General features: G+C 49.2%; 1 protein-coding gene across 6 annotated transcripts in view; it reads left to right on the top strand.

Annotated features, from left to right (window-relative positions):
• Positions 1–17,565, top strand: part of cfap43 (cilia and flagella associated protein 43) — a 145,623-nt gene that overhangs the window by 88,266 nt on the left and 39,792 nt on the right. For 5 of the 6 annotated variants that reach the window (XM_043712886.2, XM_087998804.1, XM_043712887.2 and 2 more), the window contains 4 exons: positions 1,065–1,190; positions 2,919–3,038; positions 4,894–5,001; positions 9,623–9,709. In XM_043712886.2, coding sequence (XP_043568821.2) covers positions 1,065–1,190; positions 2,919–3,038; positions 4,894–5,001; positions 9,623–9,709 — 441 coding nt within the window. The remainder of the gene's footprint in view (positions 1–1,064; positions 1,191–2,918; positions 3,039–4,893; positions 5,002–9,622; positions 9,710–17,565) is intronic. The other variant, XM_087998806.1, reaches the window with a different exon arrangement.

Genomic DNA, 17,565 nt, shown 5'->3' on the forward strand with positions numbered 1-17,565 from the left:
CTACCTGTGAAGAATGTGATAATTGCTCTCCACTGTTTCACAAGCTACTCCAAAATATATAAAATCCGAATCAGACCACCAAAATGACCAGTCTGCCTGACTGACTGCAATTCACACCAGGTTTTGTCAATAACAGGAAAATAACTCATTTACTGTAAACAAATGTATTGTTTATAACATGGCAAATAAAAATAGCTTATTCCTTACTACAATGCAATTAAACTGTACTGTTTAAAACTCCAAAATACACACACATTCATTCACAGATATGACAGACAAAAACCAATTCTGTAACAGAAATGTTGTGGGTGGAAAAATATGGAAAGGGAAAAACAAATTTTGAAGTTTGAGAGTCAGATCAGTTCTTTAGACTTTTTAGTGACACAGAACAATTGGCAATCTTTGATTTAATAGCTGATTGGGTGGGCACAGATATTTTATTGTATTAGAATACTTTCTTTTCAGAGACGTCAAGTTTTTTCTTTTTCACTCAGAGAGAGAGATGGTGAGAGATGCTTCTTGTTTCCAGGCTTCCAAAATCTGCCTCAGTCAGTCACATCCACCTGCCCCTGACCATGAACCAAATTTGATGTAATTAATCTAGCCTCAGGGTATGACTGTCTCCTGAAGCACATTGGCAATGTAACTCTTCCCCTCCCTTGCAGTGTCTGCAGCTCAGACTCCGACTCATCAACTCTGAGCTGCATTTCCTCAAGCAGGCAACACTTGCTTCAGATGTGGTCACCGTGGATTGCATCAGAGTTCACCAGCCCCCACTTACTACAGCTGCAGCACTACCTCTATTATGTTTAATTAGTATATTTATATATTAAATATTTTAAATGTGAATTTCCTAACTGCACTGTTTCAGCTGCAATAACATCTATCTGAGTTAAACCACTTAGCCAATCAAGAGAGATGCAGAAAAATGCCCACCAGGCAGCTAGCTACCTGCTTTCCTGTGATTCCACACTTTATCTCAAACAGATAGAATCAGGCCAAAGGGATTCTCTGCCACCAGTTTTTAATGTCCTACCTCTGCTTTTTTTACCGGTTCCTTTCAGGAAATTCCTGTACCGTATTTCATGGACAAACCTGAATTTGAATGGACTGAGGAGCAGATCAAACAAGCTAAAGAATATGCCATCAAAGAGCAGGAATTAAATGAGGAGAAGGACAAATATCGGAAGGTAAATGAACACAGGATGCTGATGGAGTAGAACAGCAGACCCTTGTTTAGGCCCAGGGATTTGTCATCTGTGTTAAAACTCCCTCTCCTGTGAGAGTTGTGATGTACAGCATTTCTGCATATTGAGCGTTCGCATAGCACCTATAATGCAATAAAATAGCTCAAGAAGTTTCAATGGAGCACTGACAAACAGAATTTAGACAGGATCCACATAAAGATATATTAGGACAGGTGACCAATATCTTGGTCAAAAAGGGGTTGGTCTTATGGAGAATTTTAAGGAGGAGGAAATAGAACTGGAGAGATTTAGGAAGGAATTCCAGACCTTTGGACGCAGCTTGCTGAAAGCACAGTGATGAAGCGATTAACATCCAGGAATGCTGACAAAGTTGGAATTAGAGGTACACTGAGATCTTGAAATGCTCAATTTTCTTAAGGTGATTACAGAAGCAGGGCAGGGGAAAGCCATGAGGAGATTTAAAAGCCAGCTGATAATTATTTTAAAATAGCAACTTTGTTTTATTCAGGGTTGATATTTGTGATGGGTGAATGGTGCTTGGTGTGAGGTAGGACAGCAGTAATAACTATTTAGATTTACTCAAATACATGTCGACCATGAAATAAAGACAGAAATTGCTGGAAAAACTCAGAAGGTCTGTCCACATCTGTGGAGACAAATCAGAGTTAATATTTTGGATCTGTCCTCAGAAGGGTTCTGAGGGAGGGTCACTGGACCCAAAATGTTAACTCTGATTTCTCTCCACAGATGCTGCTAGACCTGCTGAGCTTTTCCAGCAATTTCTGTTTTTATTTCAGACTTACAGCATCCCAGCTTTCCTGGTTTTACTTAGCCCATGAAATAGTCTTGTTTAAAGGTAATAAAGGCATGGAAGAGAGTTTCAGTAGCAGAAGGGCTGAGACCGTCACACACAAGTAATTGTACAGAAGTGGGAGGCGCTACTCTTGGTGATGGAGTGATTGTATGGAGGCAACAGTGGTGTTGTGGTAATGTCCCTGGATCATAAATCTGGTGACCTAGGCTACTGGTCTGGGGACATTATCAAACCCCAATACAACAACTGGTGAAATTTAAAGTCAGTTAATAAAAATTCTGTAATTGAAAATAGTCTCAGTAATAGTGAAATTGTCACTGATTGTTGCAACCCTTTTACCTGCTATCCTTACTTGGGCTACATGTGACTCCAGTCCCTCAGCCCTCTGAAATACCCAAGTAAGCCACTCAGTTCTCGGTTAGTTTGGAATGGGAAACAGCTGCTGGCCTGCCATTGACAGCCACATGAAAAGATAAAGAAAAATTCAATTAAATCACCACAAATGGATCCGTCTCTGATAACTACCAGGAGACAGATGGAGTTAGTAGCTAGAGACCAGAGTTGTGGCAAGTATTGAATGCAATGACTTAGTTATTCTTGAGTTTCTGATCATCCAGTAGCAACTGTCAAGAGAAGGGCTGTGACAAATCAAAAACTGTGGAGGTGTTATGGGAGATGGTCATGAGGTTGGATTGCATGAAGAACAATCTTAATCCCTAACCAGTCATTATGGTCCTACCTCACACCAAGCACCATTCACCCATCACAAATATCAATGTGTGTGTATATGTATGGATGTACATATATGTGTGAGTGTTTCTGTATGAATTGTTTATATGGTTGTAGTTGACATGTTCTTTCAAGCTATGGGTGAACTGATTTCTCATGTTTCACAGACACTGGAGTCCGAGCTGAAGAAATTGCAGAGTTCAGTTGCTGAAAGCAGAAGCAATTTTGATGACATTATGAACAAACTGTTTGAAAAAAAAGTGAGAACTGAAATGATCATCTACCAGGTAAGTCCTCACAAATCTCTCATTCTCTGCCATCACTAAGTCAGCCTAACCCAGGACCATTCAACATCAGCTCCACACTTCATATCAAACCACTCTCTGCCCAATGACAGCTTCAACCAAACTAGCAATAGGACAATATAATCATCTTTAATCTTCATCTAATCCCATACAGTACTTCTCCTGGGATTGTTTGATGGAGACTGTGTAGAGAGAACTTCCCTTTGTTTTTAACCCATGCTGTATCTGTCCTGGGAATGTTTAATGGAGACAGTCTAAAGTCAATTTTCTGTTCAGTTTTAAAGAGTAGAGGGATCTTTGCTCTGTATTTAACCCCATGCCTATCCTCAGAGTGTTTGACGGTAACCACATGGTGGACGTTTATTCTCCATTTAAAAGAGTAGAAGATGCTTTACTCTGTATTTAACCCTGTACTGTACCTGACCTGGGAGTGTTTAATGGGGACAGTGTAGAGGTAATTTCCCTTTCAGTTTAAGAGTACAGAGTGCTTTACTCTGCATCTAACACTATGCCATTCCTGTCCTGGTAGTGTTTAATGGAGGCAGGGTCAAGAGAGCCTTACTTTTAGTTTAAAAGAGTAGGGGTAGCTTTACCATGTACCTAACCCTGTCCTGTTCCCTTCGTGGGAGTGTTTGCTGGGAACCATGTGGAAGGAGCTTTACTTTCTATGTTAATAAAGTAAAGAGAGCTTTACTCTGTGTCTAACCTGTGATGTACATGTCCTGGGAGTGTTTGATGTGGACAGTACAGAGAATGTTTATTCTGTATCTAACCCTATTCTGCATCTGTCCTGCGAGTGTTTGATGGGAATAAGGTTGAGAGGATTTTACTTTCAGGTTAAAAGTGTAGAGGGAGCTTTATCTAACACCATGCTATCCCTGTCCTGGAAGTGTTTGATGGGGACAGTATCAGGGGAGCTTTACTTTCAGTTTACCTTCATTTCAAAAGAATAGAGGGAGAAATACTCTAAATCTAACCCAGTGCTCTCTCTATTCTAGGAGTATTTTATGGGGACAGTGTAGAGAGTACTTCCCTTTCAGTTTAAAAGAGTAGAGTGTGTTTTACTCTGTATCTAAGCTAGTGCTGCTCCCTGTCCTACGAGTGTTTGATGGGGACAGTGCAGAGAGTAATTTAATGAATGTCTAACCCCATGAAGAACATGACCTTGGAAAATGGCCAGTGTAGTGGGAACTTTACTCAGTTTTTCATCTCATGCTGTACCCTTTCTTTAGTGTTTGATGGCAACACTGCAGACTGAGTTTTACTGTGTATCTAACCCCATGCTGTCCCTGTCCTAGGAGTATTGGATGGGGCCAGTGTTGAAAAAGTTACTTTCAGTTTAAAAGGGTAGAGGGAATTTTATTCTGTATCTAATCTGTACCTGTCGTGAATGTGTTTGATCAGTCAGAGGAAGCTCTATGTTAATTGTATGAATTACAGTTATGAATATAAGGGTGGAGAGCACAGACTGAGTGTTTGAGCGCATGAAGATCTGCTGGCAGGGCACCATGGATTTTGGTTATACAATATTGGTAATTGTAATGTCTCACTCAAGAGTTAATCCAAAACTGAATTCAAAAGGATTAATTTTTGCTGTTTTCCTTCATGAACTGACTGTTGGACACTGTTCTGGTTCCAAGAATGTGCAGGGGAAAGCATTTCTTCACATGGTGATGTCCTGGACTGCAGCTTGTACCTTTAACCTTCAGAATAGAGGTGACAGTGCCACTGAGTTAAACTGTTGCTGGTTGAAGTGTTAAGAAACATTCTGGTAATTGCAGAAGCATAATACAATATGATTGTCATGGGGTAGTAATGACTGGTATTTTACCCACAGGAGGAACTGAAGATTTGCAATCTGGTCTTCTCATTGAGGATAGAGGAAGAAATACAAAACAGGAATGCTCAAATCAATTACATACTTGAGGAGCAGAAGGATTTCATGGTACAAAATATGAACAGAAGTAGATCCTAAATGCATATTATTGACAAAGAATAACTGTCCATTTTGTAGAGAACTGACTCTTAATTTTCGTCATTGACCTCTCTGTCCGTTACTGTTTAATTCTAGGACTACAATTGTACTGTAGTTTGAAACTGCACAGCTGCAATTCTATAGTTGATCACAAGGTGACAGTAGATTGGGATAAAAGGGGCAATGTTTTGTCACGGAGGAGAAAGTGAGGTCTGCAGATGCTGGAGATCAAAGTTGAAACTTTATTGCTGGAACAGCACAGCAGGTCAGGCAGCATCCAGGGAACAGGAGAATCGACGTTTCGGGCACAGGCCCTTCTTCAGGAATGAGCAGAGAGTGTTCAGCAGGAGAAGATAAAAGGTAGGGAGGAAGGACTTGGAGGAGGGGCGTTGGAAATGTGATAGGTGGAAAGAGGTCAAGGTGAGGGTGATAGGTCGGAGTAGGATGGAGGCGGAGAGGTCAAGAAGAAGACTGCAGGTCAGGAAGGCGGTGCCGGGCTGGAGGGATTCGGCTGAGACAAGGTGGGGGGAGGGGGGATGAAGAAACTGGTGAAGTCCAAGTTCATCCCCTGTGGTTGGAGGGTTCCCAGTCGGAAGATAAGACGCTCCTCCTCCGACCGTCGCGTTGTTGTGGTTTGGCGGTGGATGAGTCCAATGACCTGCATATCCTCGGTGGAGTGGGAGGGGGAGTTGAAATGCTGTGCTACAGGGTGGTTGGGTTGGTTCGTCCGGGTGGCCCAGAGGTGCTCTCTGAATCGCTCCGCAAGTAGGTGGCCTGTCTCCCCAATATAGAGGAGGCCACACCGGCTGCAGCGGATGCAGTAGATGATGTGGGTGGAGGTGCAGGTGAATCTGTGGCGGATATGGAAGTTTCCTTTGGGGCCTTGGAGAGAAGTGAGGGGGGAGGTGTGGGCGCAAGTGTTGCACCTCCTGCGGTTGCAAGGGAAGGTGCCGGGAGTGGAGGTTGGGTCGGTGGGGGGTGTGGATCTGACAAGGGAGTCGCGGAGGGAGTGGTCTCTACGGAAAGCTGATAGGGGAGGGGAGGGAAATATATCCTTGGTGCTGGGGTCTGTTTGGAGGTGGCGGAAGTGACGGCGGATGATGCGCTGTACATGGAGATTGGTGGGGTGGTAGGTGAGGACCAGTGGGGTTCTGTCCTGGTGGCGGTTGGAGGGGCGGGGCTCAAGGGCGGAGGAGCGGGAAGTGGAGGAGATGCGGTGGAGGGCACCGTCGACCACGTCGGGGGGGAAATTGCGGTCCTTGAAGAAGGAGGCCATCTGTGTTGTACGTATTTTGAACTGGTCCTCCTGGGAGCAGATGCGGCGGAGACGAAGGAATTGGGAGAATGGGATGGCGTTTTTACAGGGGGCAGGATGGGAGGAGGTGTAGTCCAGGTAGCTGTGGGAGTCGGTTGGTTTGTAGTAGATGTCCGTGTTGATTCGGTCACCTGAGATAGAAACAGAAAGGTCTAGGAAGGGGAGGGAGGAGTCCGAGACTGTCCAGGTGAATTTGAGGTCAGGGTGGAAGGTGTTAGTGTAGTGGATGAACTGTTCAACCTCCTCATGGGAGCACGAGGTAGCGCCGATACAGTCATCAATGTAGCGAAGGAAAAGATGGGGGGTGGGGCCAGTGTAGTTGCGGAAGATGGATTGTTCCACATACCCTACGAAGAGGCAGGCATAGCTGGGGCCCATGCGGGTGCCCATGGCTACTCCTTTTGTTTGGAGAAAGTGGGAGGATTGGAAAGAAAAGTTGTTCAGGGTGAGGACCAGTTCGGTCAGTCGAAGGAGGGTGTCGGTGGAAAGGTACTGGGTGGTACGGCGGGAAAGGAAGAAGCGGAGTGCTTTGAGTCCTTCGTGATGGGGGATGGAGGTTTTGGAGAAAGTGGGAGGATTGGAAAGAAAAGTTGTTCAGGGTGAGGACCAGTTCGGTCAGTCGAAGGAGGGTGTCGGTGGAAGGGTACTGGGTGGTACGGCGGGAAAGGAAGAAGCAGAGTGCTTTGAGTCCTTCGTGATGGGGGATGGAGGTTTTGGAGAAAGTGGGAGGATTGGAAAGAAAAGTTGTTCAGGGTGAGGACCAGTTCGGTCAGTCGAAGGAGGGTGTCGGTGGAAGGGTACTGTTTGGAGAAAGTGGGAGGATTGGAAAGAAAAGTTGTTCAGGGTGAGGACCAGTTCGGTCAGTCGAAGGAGGGTGTCCTCCCACTTTCTCCAAACAAAAGGAGTAGCCATGGGCACCCGCATGGGCCCCAGCTATGCCTGCCTCTTCGTAGGGTATGTGGAACAATCCATCTTCCGCAACTACACTGGCCCCACCCCCATCTTTTCCTTCGCTACATTGATGATTGTATCGGCGCTACCTCGTGCTCCCACGAGGAGGTTGAACAGTTCATCCACTACACTAACACCTTCCACCCTGACCTCAAATTCACCTGGACAGTCTCGGACTCCTCCCTCCCCTTCCCAGACCTTTCTGTTTCTATCTCAGGCGGCCGAATCAACACGGACATCTACTACAAACCAACCGACTCCCACAGCTACCTGGACTACACCTCCTCCCATCCTGCCCCCTGTAAAAACGCCATCCCATTCTCCCAATTCCTTCGTCTCCGCCGCATCTGCTCCCAGGAGGACCAGTTCAAAATACGTACAACACAGATGGCCTCCTTCTTCAAGGACCGCAATTTCCCCCCCGACGTGGTCGACGGTGCCCTCCACCGCATCTCCTCCACTTCCCGCTCCTCCGCCCTTGAGCCCCGCCCCTCCAACCGCCACCAGGACAGAACCCCACTGGTCCTCACCTACCACCCCACCAATCTCCATGTACAGCGCATCATCCGCCGTCACTTCCGCCACCTCCAAACAGACCCCAGCACCAAGGATATATTTCCCTCCCCTCCCCTATCAGCTTTCCGTAGAGACCACTCCCTCCGCGACTCCCTTGTCAGATCCACACCCCCCACCGACCCAACCTCCACTCCCGGCACCTTCCCTTGCAACCGCAGGAGGTGCAACACTTGCGCCCACACCTCCCCCCTCACTTCTCTCCAAGGCCCCAAAGGAAACTTCCATATCCGCCACAGATTCACCTGCACCTCCACCCACATCATCTACTGCATCCGCTGCAGCCGGTGTGGCCTCCTCTATATTGGGGAGACAGGCCACCTACTTGCGGAGCGATTCAGAGAGCACCTCTGGGCCACCCGGACGAACCAACCCAACCACCCTGTAGCACAGCATTTCAACTCCCCCTCCCACTCCACCGAGGATATGCAGGTCATTGGACTCATCCACCGCCAAACCACAACAACGCGACGGTCAGAGGAGGAGCGTCTTATCTTCCGACTGGGAACCCTCCAACCACAGGGGATGAACTTGGACTTCACCAGTTTCTTCATCCCCCCTCCCCCCACCTTGTCTCAGCCGAATCCCTCCAGCCCGGCACCGCCTTTCTGACCTGCAGTCTTCTTCTTGACCTCTCCGCCTCCATCCTACTCCGACCTATCACCCTCACCTTGACCTCTTTCCACCTATCACATTTCCAACGCCCCTCCTCCAAGTCCCTCCTCCCTACCTTTTATCTTCTCCTGCTGAACACTCTCTGCTCATTCCTGAAGAAGGGCCTGTGCCCGAAACGTCGAATCTCCTGTTCCCTGGATGCTGCCTGACCTGCTGTGCTGTTCCAGCAATAAAGTTTCAACAATGTTTTGTCACCCTGAGCTAGGAAACTGGATGACAGTGTTCACTGAATTTTCTGTCAACAGGGAGTATGGGGAGCTTGACTTGCTAAATGTTTAGAATCATATCTGTTTTATTAACGACTTTTAAGATTATAGATTTTTAAAAGAGTATTGTTATGAATATGGTGGAACCTTAGAAATAATGTTATCTTATAGCCCCTCTTCACCTCACCCTCCCATGTTATGGTCATAAACACCTGCCACCTATGGTTTAGAACCTTACCCCTGTACCCTGTACCCCTGGACCAACTCCCGTCCTATACATCAGAACCTAGCAGGCACTTGGCCCTTCAAACCTGCTCCACCGTTCAACAACATTGATCTGATTGTAACTTCAAATCAACATTCCCAGCTATCCCTGATCGCCCTTGGCTCACTTATTAGTCAAGAAGTCTCTGTCATAAAAAGATTCAGAGACCTGGTCTCTACCCCTCTCTGGGGCAGAGAGTTATAAAAACTGACTATTCTCTAATTTGTCTGCATCTCCGTCTTAAATAGGGGATGCCTTTCTTTATCAGCTGTTTTAGTTTAAACCCTAGTTCTAGTCTCTCCCAGAAGGGAAATGTTATTTCAGCATTCACCTTGTCCAATCTCCTCACGATTTTAGTTAGACCTGCTCTGATTCTTCTAAATTCAATGGATACAGGCCCAGCCTGACCAACCTTTCCACATAAGAGAACCCGTACCATTGTGTGATCACTGGATTGATGGGTTTATTATCATTTAACTGAACTGTCACTTTTATCACATTACAATATTGGTTCAAAGAGGACAAGTTATTGGTGTTATGTAGGTGAATTCGTTGTAGTGTTTGCATGATCTTTCCAGTATTGACCCTGTTCTTTCAACATGACAGGCAGTAAAGTCTCAGATGACACAGAGCATGAAAGTGATGGTGGACCGATTCCGAGAAAGCTACGATGATCTGGTGGCTGAGGACAGAGTAAAATAATTAACATTTCTTGTTTCATTGGGATTAGAGCATGTCAGGTACTAGGAGCAGGGATTGCAGAACACAGAGAGGAGAGAAAACAATGTGAGGTTTAGGGAGTCATGATGTGGAGGTGCTGGTGTTTAGGGAGTGGTCAACTTTGATGCAGGGAGCAGGCAACACTGGGTTTAGGGAGTCAACAACTCTGGATACAGTGAGTGGACAACACTGGGTACATGGAGTGGACAACTCTGGGTACAAGGAATGAACAACACTGGGTTTAGGGAGTGGACAACACTGGGTACAGAGAGTGGACAACACTGGGTACAGGGAGTGAACAACACTGGGTTTAGGGAGTGGACAACACTGGGTACAGGGAGTGAACAACACGGTACAGGGAGTGAACACTGGGTACAGGGAGTGGACAACACTGGGTTTATGGAGTGGACAACACTGGGTACAGGGAGTGAACAACACGGTACAGGGAGTGAACACTGGGTACAGGGAGTGGACAACACTGGGTACAGGGAGTGAACAACACGGTACAGGGAGTGAACACTGGGTACAGGGAGTGAACAACACGGTACAGGGAGTGAACAACACTGGGTTTAGGGAGTGGACAACACTGGGTACAGGGAGTGAACACTGGGTACAGGAAGTGAACAACACTGGGTACAGGGAGTGAACAACACTGGGTACAGGGAGTGGACAACACTGGGTACAGGGAATGGACAACACTGGGTACAGGGAGTGAACAACACTGGGTACAGGTAGTGGACAACACTAGGTACAGGGAGTGGACAACACTCGGTACAGGTAGTGGACAACACTGGGTACAGGGAGTGAACAACACTGGGTCCAGGGAATGGACAACATTGGGTTTAGGGAGTGAACAACACTGGGTTTAGGAAGTGGACAACACTGGGTACAGGGAGTGGACAACACTGGGTACAGGGAATGGACAACACTCGGTACAGGTAGTGGACAACACTGGGTACAGGGAATGGACAACACTGGGTACAGGGAGTGAACAACACGGTACAGGGAGTGAACAACACGGTACATGGAGTGAATGCTGGGTACAGGGAGTAAACAACACGGTACAGGGAGTGAACAATGGGTACACGGAGTGAACAACACTGGGTACAGGGAGTGAACAACACTGGGTACAGGGAGTGGACAACACTGGGTACAGGGAGTGGACAACACTGGGTACAGGGAGTGGACAACACTGGGTACAGGGAATGGACAACACTGGGTACAGGGAGTGGACAACACTGGGTACAAGGAGTGAACAACACGGTACAGGGAGTGAACACTGGGTACAGGGAGTGGACAACACTGGGTCCAGGAAGTGAACAACACTGGGTACAGGGAGCGAACAACACGGTACAGGGATTGAACACTGGGTACAGGGAGTGGACAACACTGGGTACAAGGAGTGGACAACACTGGGTACAGGGAGTGGACAACACTGGGTACAGGGAGTGGACAACACTGGGTACAGGGAGTGAACGACACTGGGTTTAGGGAGTGGACAACACTGGGTACAGGGAGTGAACAACACGGTACAGGGAGTGAACATTGGATACAGGGAGTGGACAACAATGGGTACAAGGAGTGAACAACACTGGGTACAGGTAGTGGACAACACTGGGTACAGGGAGTGGACAACACTGGGTCCAGGGAATGAACAACACTGGGTACAGGGAGTGAACAACATTGGGTTTAGGGAGTGGACAACACTGGGTACAGGGAGTGAACAACACTGGGTCCAGGGAATGGACAACACTGGGTACAGGGAGTGGACAACACTGGGTTTAGGGAGTGGTCAACACTGGGTCCAGGGAGTGGTCAACACTGGGTCCAGGGAGTGAACAACACTGGGTACAGGGATTGAACAACATTGGGTTTAGGGAGTGGACAACACTGGGTACAGGGAGTGGACAACACTTGGTACAGGTAGTCGACAACACTGGGTACAGGGAGTGAACAAAACTGGGTCCAGGGAATGGACAACATTGGGTTTAGGGAGTGAACAACACTGGGTTTAGGAAGTGGACAACACTGGGTACAGGGAGTGAACAACATGGTACAGGGAGTGAACACTGGTTAAGGGAGTGGACAACACTGGGTTTAGGGAGTGGACAACACTGGGTTTAGGGAGTGGACAACACTGGGTACAGGGAGTGGACAACACTCGGTACAGGTAGTGGACAACACTGGGTACAGGGAATGGACAACACTGGGTACAGGGAGTGAACAACACGGTACAGGGAATGAACACTGGGTCCAGGGAGTGAACAACACTGGGTACAGGGAGTGGACAACACTGGGTGCAGGGAGTGGACAACACTGGATACAGGGAGTGGACAACACTGGGTACAGGGAATGGACAACACTGGGTACAGGGAGTGGACAACACTGGGTACAAGGAGTGAACAACACGGTACAGGGAGTGAACACTGGGTACAGGGAGTGGACAACACTGGGTCCAGGAAGTGAACAACACTGGGTACAGGGAGCGAACAACACAGTACAGGGAGTGAACAACACTGGGTACAGGGAGTGGACAACACTGGGTACAAGGAGTGGACAACACTGGGTACAGGGAGTGGACAACACTGGGTACAGGGAGTGAACAACACTGGGTTTAGGGAGTGGACAACACTGGGTACAGGGAGTGAACAACACGGTACAGGGAGTGAACACTGGGTACAGGGAGTGGACAACACTGGGTACAGGTAATGGACAACACTGGGTACAGGGAGTGGACAACACTGGGTCCAGGGGATGAACAACACTGGGTACAGGGAGTGAACAACACTGGGTCCAGGGAATGGACAACACTGGGTACAGGGAGTGGACAACACTGGGTACAGGGAGTGGACAACACTGGGTTTAGGGAGTGGTCAACACTGGGTCCAGGGAGTGAACAACACTGGGTACAGGGAGTGGACAACACTGGGTACAGGGAGTGGACAACACTGGGTACAGGGAGTGAACAACACTGGGTACTGGGAGTGGACAACACTGGGTACAGGGAGTGAACAACATTGGGTTTAGGGAGTGGACAACACTGGGTACAGGGAGTGAACAACACTGGGTCCAGGGAATGGACAACACTGGGTACAGGGAGTGGATAACACTTAGTATAGGGAATGGACAACTCTGGGTCCATGGAATGAACAACACTGGGCACAGGGAGTGAACAACAATGGGTACAGGGAGGGAACAACACTGGGTACAGGGAGTGGACAACACTGGGTACAGGGAGTGAACACTGGGTACAGGGAGTGGACAACACTGGGTACAGGGAATCAACAACACTGGGTTTAGGGAGTGGACAACACTGGGTCCAGGGAGTGGACAACACTCGGTACAGGTAGTGGACAACACTGGGTACAGGGAGTGAACAACCCTGGGTCCAGGGAATGGACAACACTGGGAACAGGGAGTGAACAACACTGGGTACAGGGAGTGAACAACACTCGGTACAGGTAGTGGATAACAGTGGGTACAGGTAGTGGACAACACTCGGTACAGGTAGTGGACAACACTGGGTACAGGGAGTGGACAACACTGGGTCCAGGGAATGGACAACACTGGGTACAGGGAGTGAACAACACGATACAGGGAGTGAACACTGGGTTTAGGGAGTGGACAACACTGGGTACAGGGAGTGAACAACACTGGGTCCAGGGAATGGACAACACTGGGTACAGGGAGTGAACAACACTGGGTACGGGGAGTGAACAACACTGGGTACAGGTAGTGAACAACACTGGGTTTAGGGAGTGGACAACACTGGGTTTAGGGAGTGGACAACACGGTACAGGTTGTGAACAACACTGGGTCCAGGGAGTGGACAACACTGGGTTTAGGGAGTGGACAACACGGTACAGGGAGTGAACAACACTGGGTACAGGGAGTGGACAACACTCGGTACATGACGTGGACAACACTGGGTACAGGGAGTGAACAACAGTGGGTCCAGGGAGTGAACAACACTCGGTACAGGTAGTGGACAACACTGGGTACAGGGAGTGAACAACACTGGGTACAGGGAGTGGACAACACTGGGTCCAGGGAATGAACAACACTGGGTCCAGGGAGTGAACAACATTGGGTTCAGGGAGTGAACAACACTGGGTACAGGGAGTGGACAGCACTGGGTTTAGGAAGTGGACAACACTGGGTACAGGGAGTGAACAACACGGTACAGGGAGTGAACACTGGTTAAGGGAGTGGACAACACTGGGTTTATGGAGTGGACAACACTGGGTTTAGGGAGTGGACAACACTGGGTACAGGGAGTGGACAACACTCGGTACAGGTAGCGGACAACACTGGGTACAGGGAATGGACAACACTGGGTACAGGGAGTGATCAACAAGGTACAGGGAGTGAACAACACGGTACAGGGAGTGAACACTGGGTACAGGGAGTAAACAACACGGTACAGGGAATGAACACTGGGTCCAGGGAGTGAACAACACTGGGTACAGGGAGTGAACAACACTGGGTACAGGGAGTGAACAACACTGGGTGCAGGGAGTGGACAACACTGGATACAGGGAGTGGACAACACTGGGTACAGGGAATGGACAACACTGGGTACAGGGAGTGGACAACACTGGGTACAAGGAGTGAACAACACGGTACAGGGAGTGAACACTGGGTACAGGGAGTGGACAACACTGGGTCCAGGAAGTGAACAACACTGGGTACAGGGAGCAAACAACACAGTACAGGGAGTGAACACTGGGTACAGGGAGTGGACAACACTGGGTACAAGGAGTGGACAACACTGGGTACAGGGAGTGGACAACACTGGGTCCAGGGAATGAACAACACTGGGTACAGGGAGTGAACAACACTGGGTCCAGGGAGTGGACAACACTGGGTACAGGGAGTGGACAACACTGGGTTTAGGGAGTGGTCAACACTGGGTCCAGGGAGTGAACAACACTGGGTACAGGGAGTGGACAACACTGGGTACAGGGAGTGGACAACACTGGGTACAGGGAGTGAACAACACTGGGTACTGGGAGTGGACAACACTGGGTACAGGGAGTGAACAACATTGGGTTTAGGGAGTGGACAACACTGGGTACAGGGAGTGAACAACACTGGGTCCAGGGAATGGACAACACTGGGTACAGGGAGTGGATAACACTTAGTATAGGGAATGGACAACTCTGGGTCCATGGAATGAACAACACTGGGCACAGGGAGTGAACAACAATGGGTACAGGGAGGGAACAACACTGGGTACAGGGAGTGGACAACACTGGGTACAGGGAGTGAACACTGGGTACAGGGAGTGGACAACACTGGGTACAGGGAATCAACAACACTGGGTTTAGGGAGTGGACAACACTGGGTCCAGGGAGTGGACAACACTCGGTACAGGTAGTGGACAACACTGGGTACAGGGAGTGAACAACCCTGGGTCCAGGGAATGGACAACACTGGGAACAGGGAGTGAACAACACTGGGTACAGGGAGTGAACAACACTCGGTACAGGTAGTGGATAACAGTGGGTACAGGTAGTGGACAACACTCGGTACAGGTAGTGGACAACACTGGGTACAGGGAGTGGACAACACTGGGTCCAGGGAATGGACAACACTGGGTACAGGGAGTGAACAACACGATACAGGGAGTGAACACTGGGTTTAGGGAGTGGACAACACTGGGTACAGGGAGTGAACAACACTGGGTCCAGGGAATGGACAACACTGGGTACAGGGAGTGAACAACACTGGGTACGGGGAGTGAACAACACTGGGTACAGGGAGTGAACAACACTGGGTACAGGTAGTGAACAAAACTGGGTTTAGGGAGTGGACAACACTGGGTTTAGGGAGTGGACAACACGGTACAGGTTGTGAACAACACTGGGTCCAGGGAGTGGACAACACTGGGTTTAGGGAGTGGACAACACGGTACAGGGAGTGAACAACACTGGGTACAGGGAGTGGACAACACTCGGTACATGACGTGGACAACACTGGGTACAGGGAGTGAACAACAGTGGGTCCAGGGAGTGAACAACACTCGGTACAGGTAGTGGACAACACTGGGTACAGGGAGTGAACAACACTGGGTACAGGGAGTGGACAACACTGGGTCCAGGGAATGAACAACACTGGGTCCAGGGAGTGAACAACATTGGGTTCAGGGAGTGAACAACACTGGGTACAGGGAGTGGACAGCACTGGGTTTAGGAAGTGGACAACACTGGGTACAGGGAGTGAACAACACGGTACAGGGAGTGAACACTGGTTAAGGGAGTGGACAACACTGGGTTTATGGAGTGGACAACACTGGGTTTAGGGAGTGGACAACACTGGGTACAGGGAGTGGACAACACTCGGTACAGGTAGCGGACAACACTGGGTACAGGGAATGGACAACACTGGGTACAGGGAGTGATCAACAAGGTACAGGGAGTGAACAACACGGTACAGGGAGTGAACACTGGGTACAGGGAGTAAACAACACGGTACAGGGAATGAACACTGGGTCCAGGGAGTGAACAACACTGGGTACAGGGAGTGAACAACACTGGGTACAGGGAGTGAACAACACTGGGTGCAGGGAGTGGACAACACTGGATACAGGGAGTGGACAACACTGGGTACAGGGAATGGACAACACTGGGTACAGGGAGTGGACAACACTGGGTACAAGGAGTGAACAACACGGTACAGGGAGTGAACACTGGGTACAGGGAGTGGACAACACTGGGTCCAGGAAGTGAACAACACTGGGTACAGGGAGCAAACAACACAGTACAGGGAGTGAACACTGGGTACAGGGAGTGGACAACACTGGGTACAAGGAGTGGACAACACTGGGTACAGGGAGTGGACAACACTGGGTACAGGGAGTGAACAACACTGGGTTTAGGGAGTGGACAACACTGGGTACAGGGAGTGAACAACACGGTACAGGGAGTGAACACTGGGTACAGGGAGTGGACAACACTGGGTACAGGGAGTGGACAACACTGGGTCCAGGGAATGAAAAACACTGGGTCCAGGGAGTGAACAACATTGGGTTCAGGGAGTGGACAACACTGGGTACAGGGAGTGAACAACACTGGGTCCAGGGAATGGACAACACTGGGTACAGGGAGTGGACAACACTGGGTACAGGGAGTGGACAACACTGGGTTTAGGGAGTGGTCAACACTGGGTCCAGGGAGTGAACAACACTGGGTACAGGGGGTGGACAACACTGGGTACAGGGAATGAACAACACTGGGTTTAGGGAGTAGACAACACTGGGTACAGGGAGTGAACAACACTGGGTCTAGGGAATGGACAACACTGGGTACAGGGAGTGGACAACACTGGGTACAGGGTGTGAACAACATGGTACAGGGAGTGAACACTGGGTACAGGGAGTGAACAACACGGTGCAGGGAGTGAACACTGGGTACAGGGAGTGGACAACACTGGGTACAGGGAGTGAACACTGGGTACAGGGAGTGAACAACACTGGGTCTAGGGAATGGACAACACTGGGTACAGGGAGTGGACAACACTGGGTACAGGGAGTGAACAACACTGGGTACAGGGAATGGACAACACTGGGTACAGGGAGTGAACAACACGGTACAGGGAATGAACACTGGGTCCAGGGAGTGAACAACACTGGGTACAGGGAGTGGACAACACTGGGTTTAGGGAGTGGACAACACTGGGTACAGGGAGTGAACAACACTGGGTCTAGGGAATGGACAACACTGGGTACAGGGAGTGGACAACACTGGGTACAGGGAGTGGACAACACTGGGTACAGGGAGTGAACAACACGGTGCAGGGAGTGAACACTGGGTACAGAGAGTGGACAA

Source organism: Chiloscyllium plagiosum, unplaced genomic scaffold (assembly GCF_037043375.1).
Source record: "Chiloscyllium plagiosum isolate Xiang-an unplaced genomic scaffold, Cpla_swu_hap1 HiC_scaffold_22, whole genome shotgun sequence".
In the NCBI taxonomy this organism is placed as follows: Eukaryota; Metazoa; Chordata; class Chondrichthyes; order Orectolobiformes; family Hemiscylliidae; genus Chiloscyllium; species Chiloscyllium plagiosum.